Source organism: Anomaloglossus baeobatrachus, chromosome 4, assembly GCF_048569485.1.
Source record: "Anomaloglossus baeobatrachus isolate aAnoBae1 chromosome 4, aAnoBae1.hap1, whole genome shotgun sequence".
Taxonomy (NCBI): domain Eukaryota; kingdom Metazoa; phylum Chordata; class Amphibia; order Anura; family Aromobatidae; genus Anomaloglossus; species Anomaloglossus baeobatrachus.
Genome location: NC_134356.1, coordinates 224,460,947 through 224,473,792, shown reverse-complemented (window position 1 = coordinate 224,473,792; position 12,846 = coordinate 224,460,947). Strand labels below are relative to the sequence as shown.

The following is a 12,846-nucleotide window of genomic DNA, read 5'->3' as shown; positions in this document are numbered from 1 at the left end:
TTTTGAGACTGACACAAATTTTGGTTTTCACAGTTTGCTGCTTCACTGTCTTTAGATCTTTTAGTCAGATGCATCTATGATTACTGAAGTATAATTAGAAAATTTCATCCGTTTTTCCACTTTCCCTGACAAATCCATAAAGTTCATGTAAAGACTCAATATTTACAGTGTTGTCCCTTATTTTTACGACTTCTGCGGTTCGGCCTGGCAACTGGATATCGACTTCTGGGTCAAATCCTGACTGATGACAACCCATTTTTGTCTAATCAGTGCTTGGAGTTTATCACAATTTTGGTATTTTTGTTGTCCTCCTGATTCTTGAGGATTGACCACAGGTTCTCAATCTGGGGAGTTTCGTGGCCAAGGACCCAAACATTCAATGTCTTGTTGCTTAGATTTTATTGTTTATTAATGTCAGTGTTCTTAGGCAAAAGTATGAGTGAATCCACTCTCTTAGAGGAATAGCAACCCTACACATTAGTGGTTTCAGGATGCTTTACTGTTGGCATGATACAGGACTCACGGTAGCACTCAAGTTTTCTTCTACGGAGAATCTTCCAAATGTCCCAAACAGTCTGACGCAGACTTCTTCAGAGAAAATATCTTTACCCCAGTCCCCTCCAGTCAAATTTCTGTACTTCCTACAGAAGGTCAGTCTTAATGTTTTTCTTGGTGAGAACAGCTTCTTTGTTGCCCTTCTTGACACCAGACAAGCTGCCAAGAAATCTCACCTTTTGTTAACTGGATAATCATTCTTGCTGCACTCACTCATCCATGTGTCATGGTTTGATCACAGACTGTGATGCACATCTGTACAAGACATAGGGGTTTTTGTCACTTGTAAATTGACATATGGGGAAGATTTTAAACTTAGCAGCATGTCAGTTATCTTAGGGAACTCTTACTCTTTACTCCTCAAATGCATTTTCACTGTGGCATGTATAGCAGGGATTTAGATGCTTGGGGTATTGGCAACTATTTGGCGCCTACTAAGAACACATTTAGACTAATTGCAACAAGAATTCCTTCAATGGTTTGCTCGAGTATCAATTTTTAAACATCCCACCAATCACCCGATGAAGAAGTAAAAATGCTCATCAAGGGAAATAATTTTTAAGGTTGTCGTAAAATCAACATTCTCGCCCAGAATACACGATAGACTGCAAAGCCAATGTCGCTTATATTGGCAGGTTCAGCAAATGTAATAGGGGCTTCAACCCCTTTCCTATTCCTCATCCTAATCCTTGTACTAACCCTAATCTTAATCATAACCCTAACCTTAATCTTAAGCGGGCTTTACACGCAACGACATCACTAACGAGCTGCCGTTGGGGTCACGGAATTCGAGACGCACATCCGGCCTCGTTAGCGACATCATTGCGTGTGACACCGCAGGAAGGAGGAACAACATCGTACCTGCGGCCGCACTCAATGTGGAAGGAAGGAGGTGGGCGGGATGTTCGTACCACTCATCTCCGCCCCTCCGCTTCTATTGGCTGGCCCCTTAGTGACGCCGCACGAACCGCCCCTTTAGAAAGGAGGCGGTTCACCGGCCACAGCGACGTCGCTAGGCAGGTAAGTATGTGTGACGGGTGTAAGCGATGTTGTGCACCACGGGCAGCGATTTGACGTGACGTACCCGCCCCCGTGACGCACAACCGACGGGGGCGGGTACGCTTGCTAGTGATATCACTAGAGATATCGCTGCGTGTAAAGCCCACTTTAGTCTTTACCCTAGTCCTAATATTCATCTTAACCTAGTCCTAATCCTAACCCTAATCTTAGTCCTATGGTTAAAAAACGTTTGAAAAAATGAAAAGTTTATCATATCAATTAATTAAACAATTAGTTTATCATATTACATTTTTTTAAAGGACTACTTTTTCTAAATTATGGAAAGCTCTCCTAGCAGGTTTCTCAAAAAACTGCAGCTATTTAAACAATGTATTTTTCTGTTATCCCTCACCTATCCACAAGCGTGAACACAATGTTCTGGATAAAATAAGGTATTTATTTATATCTTCACAATAAAAAGAGGCCCAATCAATTTGTAGAAAAAAACATGACAGGGACTGACGCGTTTCAGATCTTACTCAGTCAATATGGTGCTTACTCATTGTCCATATGGAATACAATGTGTTTGCAGCTTCATTTATACCTGAAAATTTAAACAAAGACACACCCATTATTTCCTGTCACATGATATAGGAACATTTATCATTAAATTTACTAAACCAAAAACAAATAAAGAAGTACACAAAATGGGTATCTACAAAGGCAAAGTGCAAATAATAATGCAGTTCACAAAGCAGATCTAAAAGCTTTTTCATTTACAGATATTGAAAGGGTGAATGGACCTGTTCAGGGTGGAGATTGGAGGAGGGCACTCTTAAAGAGGAAAGCCTTTTGGATTCTGGTGTTGAATTCAACCCACCCCACTTGATTAAACCATTGTTAAGACTTGATACTCCATTATTAATTGTACTCATGTGTCTTTTTGTATACAGTATATCTGTATTTTTTTTGTATATGTACATTTTTGTACTTTTTAAAATATGTTTTTGGTTTTGTAAATGTAATGCTATTTTTTTAATATATTTTTTTTTATATTTTGCTAAATGTTGCTATATCATATGTGACAGGGAACAAAGGGATATGTCTTTGATTCGTTTTTTGCTATAAATGGACTAGGAGTAAGGACTGTAAGGTCAAAAACGTGTTAAAGATGCTTTACACGCTGCGACATCGCTAGCGATGTCGCTAGCGATCGCACCTGCCCCCGTCGTTTGTGCGTCATGGGCAAATCGCTGCCCATGGCGAACAATATCAGAGCTACACGTCACATATACTTACCTTCCTAGCGACGTCGCTGTAGGCGGCGAAAAACCTCTTTTTTAAGGGGGAGGTTCGTGCGCTGTCACAGCGACGTCACACAGCGGCCCGCCAATAGAAGCGGAGGGGCGGAGACCAGCCGCATTAACGAGACGTCCACCTCGTTGCCGAAGGATGCAAGAACGCTGTTGTTCGTCGTTCCTGGGGTGTCACACATAGCGATGTGTGCTGCCTCAGGAACGACGAACAACCTGCATCCAGCACCAGCAACGATATTTGGGAAATGAACGACGTGTCAACGATCAACGATTAGGTGAGTATTTTTAATCGTTAGCGGTCGCTCGTAGGTGTCACATGCAACGACGTCACTGACGAGGCCAGATATGCATCACAAATTCCGTGAACCCAACGATATCTCGTTAGCAATGTTGTTGCGTGTAAAGCGGCCTTTAGTCCCAGTCATGTTTTTTTCTCCATATTGATTATGCCCGCTTTTAATGTATTGATCAAGCTATAAATACCTTATTTTATCCAGAACCTAGTGAGGGCATTTGTAGATACATGTTGGATTTCTAATGAAGGCAAGCGGCTGAACATTATTTATGGTGATCTGATAGTCTTTCCTGATTCTTTTCATCTCTATTATCACTTTTTCTATTTTTTTTATCTGAAGAACTGGGTGTTTCTACCTCAAAACGCATTATTTAGATCTATTAGATGATTTGTGTGCCCAAGTGCATTCAATGTTACAGAATGTTCCTTAGACCACCATTAATAACCTCATATCAAAACCATAAAACTGTTAATGTAAACATTTGAAGCTTACATATTGCATGTGCTGTTTCTCCATAAAGGATCTACCCAGAAACGCACTTTCTCACAAGCGTGTGGGGTCTGCAAACCTTTTTATGTGTCTGATTAACCCTAAAAGCAGTAAAACTTTAATGACCAATACATTATACTAGATATATTCTCTTATTTGCCCACAGCTGATGCCTTACCTATCCCTTGACATTTTACGGGATTATCCAGGGCTTCCTGGATTGTTTGTGGCATGTGCATACAGTGGGACCTTAAGGTAAACCACAATCCTTTTCAATGTTATAGACATACCTGCACAGGATGCAACATTCACTCTATTGTTTATTTTATTACCATGAAATAACAATCCTAACAGTAAGTCTACTACTCAAATGTTTTTCAGCACGGTGTCATCCAGTATAAATGCATTGGCAGCCGTTACAGTAGAAGACCTTGTGAAACCTTACTTCAAAGATCTCAATGAGACTAAACTATCGTGGATTTCCAAAGGAGCAAGTAAGAACACAACTGACAGAACTAATGTGCTGTACATGTAAATGTCATAAATATATATTTCCAATACGTAATGAGCAAAATTAGAACCTGGCTATCAAGCGACTTGACCCCCAGAAAGGCCACAGCAAGCTTAAGGTTCATGCCCTGTGTCCTATTAGGAGACCTCTTTAATAGGGTCCATCCACATACCTTCAGACAGATTGCCATTTCAGTGGCTGTTATAATGTAAAAATAGAATTGCAAAAGGTCAACTTTTCTTGTCCTATTGTTTTCACTGTTTCCTGGATATACAAAAAGATAGATTTGTCTATTGTCCACTTCTCTGGGTCCACGCTATTGAAAAGTTGTCCAGCTTTGAGAACAATGATTGCAGTCACTGTATGTGACTGCAGACTTCACAGTCATGACAGCTTTCGGTGCACATGCTGTCATGATCCCCCAGTATTGCCAATGTGGTCACATAACTGTGCAAATGCGATTTGTATACACATGCAGTCAGATGCCACCTAGTCTCATCTGTATTTTTTCAATAAAAGTGAATTGAGAGATGTCAAACCCGTCTAGTCGGCACGTGTGGTCATGTGACTGCTCTCTCACACTGACAATTCTAGGGAGTTGGCACAGTGTGAACACCGCACACTGTCATGATTCAGAAGTTTGCAGTCACATAGAGTGACTATAGACCTTGCCCTCAAACCTGGACAGCCTAAGAGGAGTCTATCAGAGGTTTTTACCCCTAAAACTCCTGGCATGGCTTGATAGGTGATCAACACAAATTAAAACTTTGTAGATAGTCATACCGGTTGAATGAAAGAGAAATCCAACTTTCAATTTCCCTGTTGCTGCCATCACAACTGTATTGGGCTATTTGTCCTTAAAGATCTCTGGTGTTATGATCCCGAACTATGGAAGATCACAATAGATCATTGGCAAAAGGTGACAAGAGCATTGGCAACTAATCTGGCCGCCATCCCAGTACTAACCATCAAAACTAGAAGTAGCTGAGGGGTGAACTAACATCCTATGCACCGTGAACCCAGCCGGAGAACTAGCCATCCTAAAGGAAAGAAGGATGAATAACTCTCTGCCTCAGAAATAGACCGCAAAAGTTATAGCAAGCCCCCCACATTCAAAGACTACGGTGATATAGGAAAATACAATACACAGATGGATGATAGGATCAGCAAAGGTGAGGCCCTACTGACTAAATAGGAAAGGATAGGAAAGGGGCTGATGGTGGCCAGAGAAAAACCCTACAAAAACCCAAATACCTGATAGTACAAAAAGGTCCTCAGATCGCACAATCAGATAAGAACAAAAGAACAAAAACAACATAAGAAAGAACCAAGCACTTATCTGGGGTAGATGTGGTCAGAAGCAAGATGAAAAGGGTGGAGAGTTACAGGACAATGATAACCGGCTCAGCCTGCCAGGAGGCCAAGGTTTAAATAGGCAAAGAGTTAGCAATGGAAACGCCCATTGCTCCAGCACACCTGGTCTCCGTCCAAACCATTCCTGGCCACAAGAGGGAGCCTCACAGCAGCAAAAGCATAACTGACATTCACAACACTCTGGTTGATGACAGTAGCATCCAAGTAAGAGATCACTATAATTGTCACCCAGGAGCAGAGTGCCGAAGAGCATTCAATGTTGTGAGCACAGGACACTGTACATGAAGCGGCTGTGCTATGGCATTTGCAGTCATAGAACCAGTGGGATAAATGAGAATCTTTCACCAGTTTACACATTTTAAACTGATTACATTATGGAATAGTGACAGCAAAACTGAATATAACAAACCTCTTTATTATTTTTATTCTCCCTATTGCAGAGATATTACCTTGTAAACTTTGTTACAACTTATAAGACCAATGGGGAGTTATCAGCGATTCCTCTCTGGGGGCGTTCCCCCTTTTCCCTGCATGATGTTGACAATTCATGAGCAGGAAGTATCCTATAGGGGAAAGAAGAACACACTTCCATAAGGTAAAAAGAACGTACCTTCTCTTGTGAGACATGTAATGATAGACAACCCTTCTCTCTCAGCCCTGATCATGACAGCTACTGTGTAATATACATAGAGCTGAATGTGATTAAATTTTCATCTGTCATTTCATGGCAGTCATTTTGGTGGAAGAGCTGAGGGTGATTGCACCTCCAGTTTTCATCTCATTACCATCAGTGTGTGGGAAAGGGTATACAGCAGAGCTGACACCGTTATGATGGGAGAGTTGCAGAAGTGTATGTAATCACATTCAGCTTTACCTCAATACCCTCTCACACTGTGAGCAATAAGATGAAAGTTACAGGTGTAATCATGCTCAGCCCTCTCTTTCTCAAGAGCTGCAGAGATCAGGGATCTGTCTATCATTACTTCTCAGAGGAGAAAGTAAGTTCTTCTAAACTTCTGGTAATGCCCCCTCCAATTTAACAAATTATAACCTATGCTTTACAAGTAGAGTTGAGCGCGGTTCGCAGTTCGAGGTTCTCCAGTTTGCGGCTCGAGTGTTTTTAGGGGCTGTTCTAGATCGAACTAGAACTTGAGCTTTTTGCTAAAGCTCGATAGTTATAGATACATTCGAGAACGGTTCTAGCAGCAAAAAGAGAAGCTAATTACTAGCTGGCTTTCCGCTGTAATAGTGTAAGTCACTCTGTGACTCACACTATTATGAAATTTCAGTGTATAGTGTGCGGGAACAGCGCATTCAGATCACTGCTGTTTGGATAATGGCCATTTTTTTTTTTTTTTCCTTGTCTTCCTTCCCTAAGCGCGCGCGTATAGTGGGGCGGGCCAGCATGTCAGCCAATCCCAGACACACACACAGCTAAGTGGACTTTTAGCCAGAGAAGCAACGGCATGTGTGATAGGATGTCCATGTCACATGTCCCTGCATTATAAAAACCGGACGCCATTATCTCGTCTGCGTCTGGGTGTCAGTCACCGCTGGCGTAGCTCCTGTCTCCGATACTGCTGTGTACGCTCTATACACAGCACTATACAGAATAGGGATAGAAGTTTCTATTAGTCCTTTTAAGGGCTAATACCGGCAGGGTCAGAGCCATAGGTGACAGTCAGGGCCGTGAAAACAGATTTTAACAGCTACACAAGATGACAGCGTCTGTGTAGCTAAGGTCAGGGATTTCCTCGCTGCATTTCCCCATTAGGAGGGATAGAAAGGGAGGCTTCCTTTCCTGTACCCAGACCCACAACCCTGCCACTGTACCCTCCTGCCCTTTGCACACTCAAACTCATTGTTACTAAGCCATTATACTAGCAAACACTGAAAAAACTTAGTGGCATCCTAAAAGTGGCTGTTGGACTTCTGTATTGTCCCACTAGTGCAAAGATATTTGCAGCACGTCTGCCTGCATTGTACACTCAAACTCATTTGTTACTAAGCCATTATACTAGTAAACACTGAGGAAACTTAGTGGCATCCTAAAAGTGGCTGTTGGACTTCTGTATTGTCCCAATAGTGCAAAGATATTTGCAGCACGTCTGCCTGCATTGCACACTCAAACTCATTTGTTACTAAGCCATTATACTAGCAAACACTGAGGAAACTTAGTGGCATCCTAAAAGTGGCTGTTGGACTTCTGTATTGTCCCACTAGTGCAAAGATATTTGCAGCACGTCTGCCTGCATTGCACACTCAAACTCATTGTTACTAAGCCATTATACTAGCAAACACTGAGGAAACTTAGTGGCATCCTAAAAGTGGCTGTTGGACTTCTGTATTGTCCCACTAGTGCAAAGATATTTGCAGCACGTCTGCCTGCATTGCACACTCAAACTCATTGTTACTAAGCCATTATACTAGCAAACACTGAGGAAACTTAGTGGCATCCTAAAAGTGGCTGTTGGACTTCTGTATTGTCCCACTAGTGCAAAGATATTTGCAGCACGTCTGCCTGCATTGCACACTCAAACTCATTGTTACTAAGCCATTATACTAGCAAACTATGCTGCCAGTTTAAGGGCCGTAGTTGCATTGTCAGGGATAATTATTGTTGTTTATTCTGCTGTTAATAAAGCTAGACCACCGCTGAAATCTACACCACACCACCTCTCAATTTTTACTACCACATTTTAAGTGCACAATCTTGTCGCAATCAAAATGAGTGGCAAAATGACAGATGCTGGTGGAAAGGGGAAGAGGCGTGTTGGAAAAAGAAAAACAGGGTTTGTCCGTGGGGAAGGTGGCAAAGCTCCATTAACATCTGCTGAAGATAGACCATCTTCCAGCAAAAGTAAGATGTCTACTACTTACCGTGGACAATCCGATGTGCTCCCTTTTTTACGGACACGAACAACTGGAACAAAGGTAGATGATGGCCAAAAAAGGAAAATGCTTGAATGGATCTCAAGTGGTCCAACAAGTGCCCTCTCCGCCACCTCAACTACCGCATCCAAAAAACACCAGTCCTCTGAGTTGTCAGCCCAATCACACTTGCATTCTCCCAGCTCTGAAGTCTCCATCCGCCCTGCACAGTATGGTGGAATTGAGATGGCTGAGTCTGCAGAGCTGTTTAGTCACACTATAGCCTGGGAATCCGAAGTCTGCTCCCAAGCTACAGTGAGTACAGACCAGGAAATGGTCTGCAGTGATGCCCACAACCTTTGTGACTCTGATTCAGGCCGTGAGGACCAAGTTTCTGAGCATAATGTTGACCCTTTTTCACAAACTGTAACACCTGTTGTTATAGACAATGAGGAACATACTGATGACGATGAGACGCAGATACCAGATTGGGATGATAACTTAAATATTCGGTCAGGGCAAGAAGAGGCTCGGTCTGAGAATGAGGGGAGTGCAAACACAACAATTGATGAGGATGTTCTAGATCCCACCTACTGTCAACCCACAGTCAGGCACTCGAGGAGGTCAACAGAGGCAGTGGAGGAGGATGCAACCGACGACGAAGTTACCTTGCACCTTCCTGGACAGAGTCGGAGCACTGGTAGCACGTCTACAACTGCATCCTCAGCCAGCACTCTGCCTCTGAGCACTAGTCGGGGGGGCTCAGCAGGTCGCATGCCCTCTAAGCCTTGCCTAGCCTGGTCCTTTTTTGACATAGCAAAAGATCGGCCAAATTATGTGATCTGTAAAATTTGTCGTGATTCTGTTAGTAGAGGGCAAAAACTCAGCAGTTTGACAACTTCTTCCATGAATCGTCACATGAATAAATATCATATGTCCCAGTGGGAAGCTCACCGTGCTGCAATGCAGCCTAGCGGAGCGAACCATCCACCGCCTGCCCCTTCCAGTGCATCCGCGTGCTCTTCATCTTCTAGGACTGTGAGGACAGCTGTCACACCTGGTTTTCCACGCACAACTTCCACCACTGTAACCGCAACAGGCAGTTTGCTTGGTGGGTCGTCAGTTGGTTTGGAAGGGGAAACAAATACGTGTGTACAGCTCTCTCATACATCGATAGCACCAACGTTGGATGAAGGCAACATCATGTCTACGCCTGCACTTTCCTCACAAAGCTGCATTTTTCCAGGGACACCCTACTCAACACCGTCTACACACAGCAGCCAGATCTCTGTCCCTCAGATGTGGACAAATAAAAGGCCATTTCCTGCGACCCATGACAAAGCTAAGAGGTTGACTTTATTCCTCTGTAAGCTCTTGGCTACCGAAATGCTGCCTCTCCGCCTGGTGGACGCACAGGATTTTAGAGACCTTATGTCTGTCGCTGTGCCCCAGTACCAGATGCCCAGTCGCCACTACTTCTCTAAGAAAGGTGTGCCCGCGCTACACCAGCATGTCGCACACAACATCACCGCTTCCTTGAGAAACTCTGTGTGTCAACGGGTGCATTTCACCACCGATACTTGGACCAGTAAGCATGGACAGGGACGTTACATGTCGCTGACTGGGCACTGGGTAACTAAGGTGATAGATGGTGAAGGGTCTGCTGCACAAGTCTTGCCGTCCCCACGACTTGTGTGTCAATCCTCTGTCTGTCCAGGTTCCGCCACTGCTTCTGCCTCCTCCACCTCATTTGGGTCCTCCACCTCCGCCCCAAGCCTGCCTGGTCAGGCCACCAGCGTTCTCACTGCGCAGAAGGAATCACGCACCCTTCATTACTATGCTGGCAGCAGAGCGCAACGGCATCAGGCGGTCTTTAGCTTGACATGTCTTGGAAATAAGAGTCACACAGCGGCTGAGTTGTGGGCAGCTCTGGAGACTGAGTTTAATAAATGGTTGTCTCCACTCAACCTGCAGCCTGGTAAGGCAGTGTGCGACAATGCTGCAAACCTGGGTGCAGCCCTTCGCCTGGGCAAGGTGACACACGTGCCTTGTATGGCTCACGTGTTGAACCTTGTTGTCCAGCAATTTTTAACACACTATCCCGGCCTAGATGGCCTTCTGACCAGGGCACGAAAACTGTCTGCTCACTTCCGCGGTTCAACCGCCGCAGCTGAGCGACTTGCATCGCTCCAGAAGTCTTTCGACCTGCCGGTTCATCGCCTGAAATGCGATGTGGCGACACGCTGGAATTCGACTCTCCACATGTTACAGCGACTGTGGCAGCACCGCCGAGCCCTGGTGCAATACGTCATGACGTATAGCCTGGGCCAACGAGATACCGAGGTGGGGCAGATCACCCTGATGGAGTGGTCTCAGATCAAGGACCTATGCACCCTTCTGCACAGTTTCGACATGGCGACGAATATGTTTAGCGCTGACAATGCCATTATCAGCATGACAATTCCAGTCATTTACATGCTGGAGCACACGCTAAACACTATTCGAAGTCAGGGGGTGGGACAACAGGAAGGGGAGGAACTACAGGAGGATTCGTATGCGCAAGACACAACAACATCACCAAGGTCCAGACGTTCATCACCAACGCGGCAGGCATGGGACCATGGGGGACAGGAATCAACAAGGGCGCATGGTAGCAGGCGAAATGTTGAGGAAGGTGCAGGAGAACATGAAGAAATGGAGGACGAACTGTCCATGGACATGGAAGACTCAGCGGATGAGGGAGACCTTGGTCAAATTTCAGTTGAAAGAGGTTGGGGGGAGATGTCAGAGGAAGAAAGAACGGTTAGCACCTCTATGCCACAAACACAGCGTGGACTTGGTCCGCATGGCTGCGCAAGACACATGAGCGCCTTCTTGCTGCACTACCTCCAACATGACCCTCGTATTGTCAAAATTAGAAGTGATGATGACTACTGGCTTGCCACACTATTAGATCCCCGGTACAAGTCCAAATTTTGTGACATAATTCCAGCCATAAAAAGGGACGCACGTATGCAGGAGTATCAGCAGAAGCTGTTACTCCATCTTAGCTCGGCTTTTCCACCAAACAACCGTGCAAGTGCAGGGAGTGAATCTCCCAGTTGTAACTTGACAAACATGGGACGGTCTCGTCATCTTCAACAGTCTACCCGTACCAGTAGCACCGTATCTGGTGCTGGTAACAGCAATTTTATTGAATCTTTTCATAATTTTTTTAGACCCTCCTTTGCAAGGCCACCAGAGACAACAAGTCTGACACATAGTCAACGGCTGGAGAGGATGATACAGGAGTATCTCCAAATGAACATCGATGCCATGACTTTGCAAATGGAGCCTTGCTCATTTTGGGCTTCAAATCTTGAAAAATGGCCAGAGCTCTCCACTTACGCCTTGGAGATTTTGTCGTGTCCAGCTGCCAGCGTTGTCTCTGAACGTGTCTTCAGTGCTGCTGGGTGTGTGCTGACAGATAAGCGCACGCGTCTGTCCAGTGACAATGTGGACAGCCTAACGTTCATCAAAATGAACAAGTCATGGATCCACAAGGAATTTACTACCCCTGTGTCATCCTGGGGAGAGTAAATGCTTGTGGATTTGGAATGTGCTTGATGCAAATCAAAACATCCTGTTTGCAACTAGGGCACAAGTGCTGCCACTGATGGGGTGTGTGTGTCGCCCAATTTTTGGAAAAAAAGGGAGACTCCGCTTGGAGTAACCCTTGCTTGCTGTGTTTTTTAAAAGGAGCCAAGATGAACAAGTCATGGTTCAGCAAAGACTTATCTAACTACCCCGGTGTCATCCTGGGGATAGTTAAGTATGGCGTATTTTTGAATGTGCTTGATGCAAATCTACCTGTGAAGTGTACAACTGGGGCACAAGTGCTGCCACTGATGGGGTGGGTGTGTGTGGGGCCCAATTTTTGGAAAAAAGGGAGACTCCGCTTGGAGTAACCCTTGCTTGCTGTGTTTTTTAAAAGGAGCCAAGATGAACAAGTCATGGCTCAGCAAAGACTTATCTAACTACCCCGGTGTCATCCTGGGGATGGTTAAGTATGGCGTATTTTTGAATGTGCTTGATGCAAATCTACCTGTGAAGTGTACAACTGGGGCACAAGTGCTGCCACTGATGGGGTGGGTGTGTGTGGGGCCCAATTTTTGGAAAAAAGGGAGACTCCGCTTGGAGTAACCCTTTCTTGCTGTGTTTTTTAAAAGGAGCCAAGATGAACAAGTCATGGTTCAGCAAAGACTTATCTAACTACCCCGGTGTCATCCTGGGGATGGTTAAGTATGGCGTATTTTTGAATGTGCTTGATGCAAATCTACCTGTGAAGTGTACAACTGGGGCACAAGTGCTGCCACTGATGGGGTGGGTGTGTGTGGGGCCCAATTTTTGGAAAAAAAGGAGACTCCGCTTGGAGTAACCCTTGCTTGCTGTGTTT

The 12,846-nt window shown here is 44.7% G+C and overlaps 1 protein-coding gene across 1 annotated transcript in view; it reads left to right on the top strand.

Moving 5' to 3' along the window:
- The window catches only part of LOC142301395 (sodium-coupled monocarboxylate transporter 1), a 52,162-nt gene that overhangs the window by 23,594 nt on the left and 15,722 nt on the right, over positions 1-12,846 (top strand). Inside the window, exons 8-9 of the mRNA XM_075342391.1 lie at positions 3,822-3,910; positions 4,037-4,149. Coding sequence (XP_075198506.1) covers positions 3,822-3,910; positions 4,037-4,149 — 202 coding nt within the window. The remainder of the gene's footprint in view (positions 1-3,821; positions 3,911-4,036; positions 4,150-12,846) is intronic.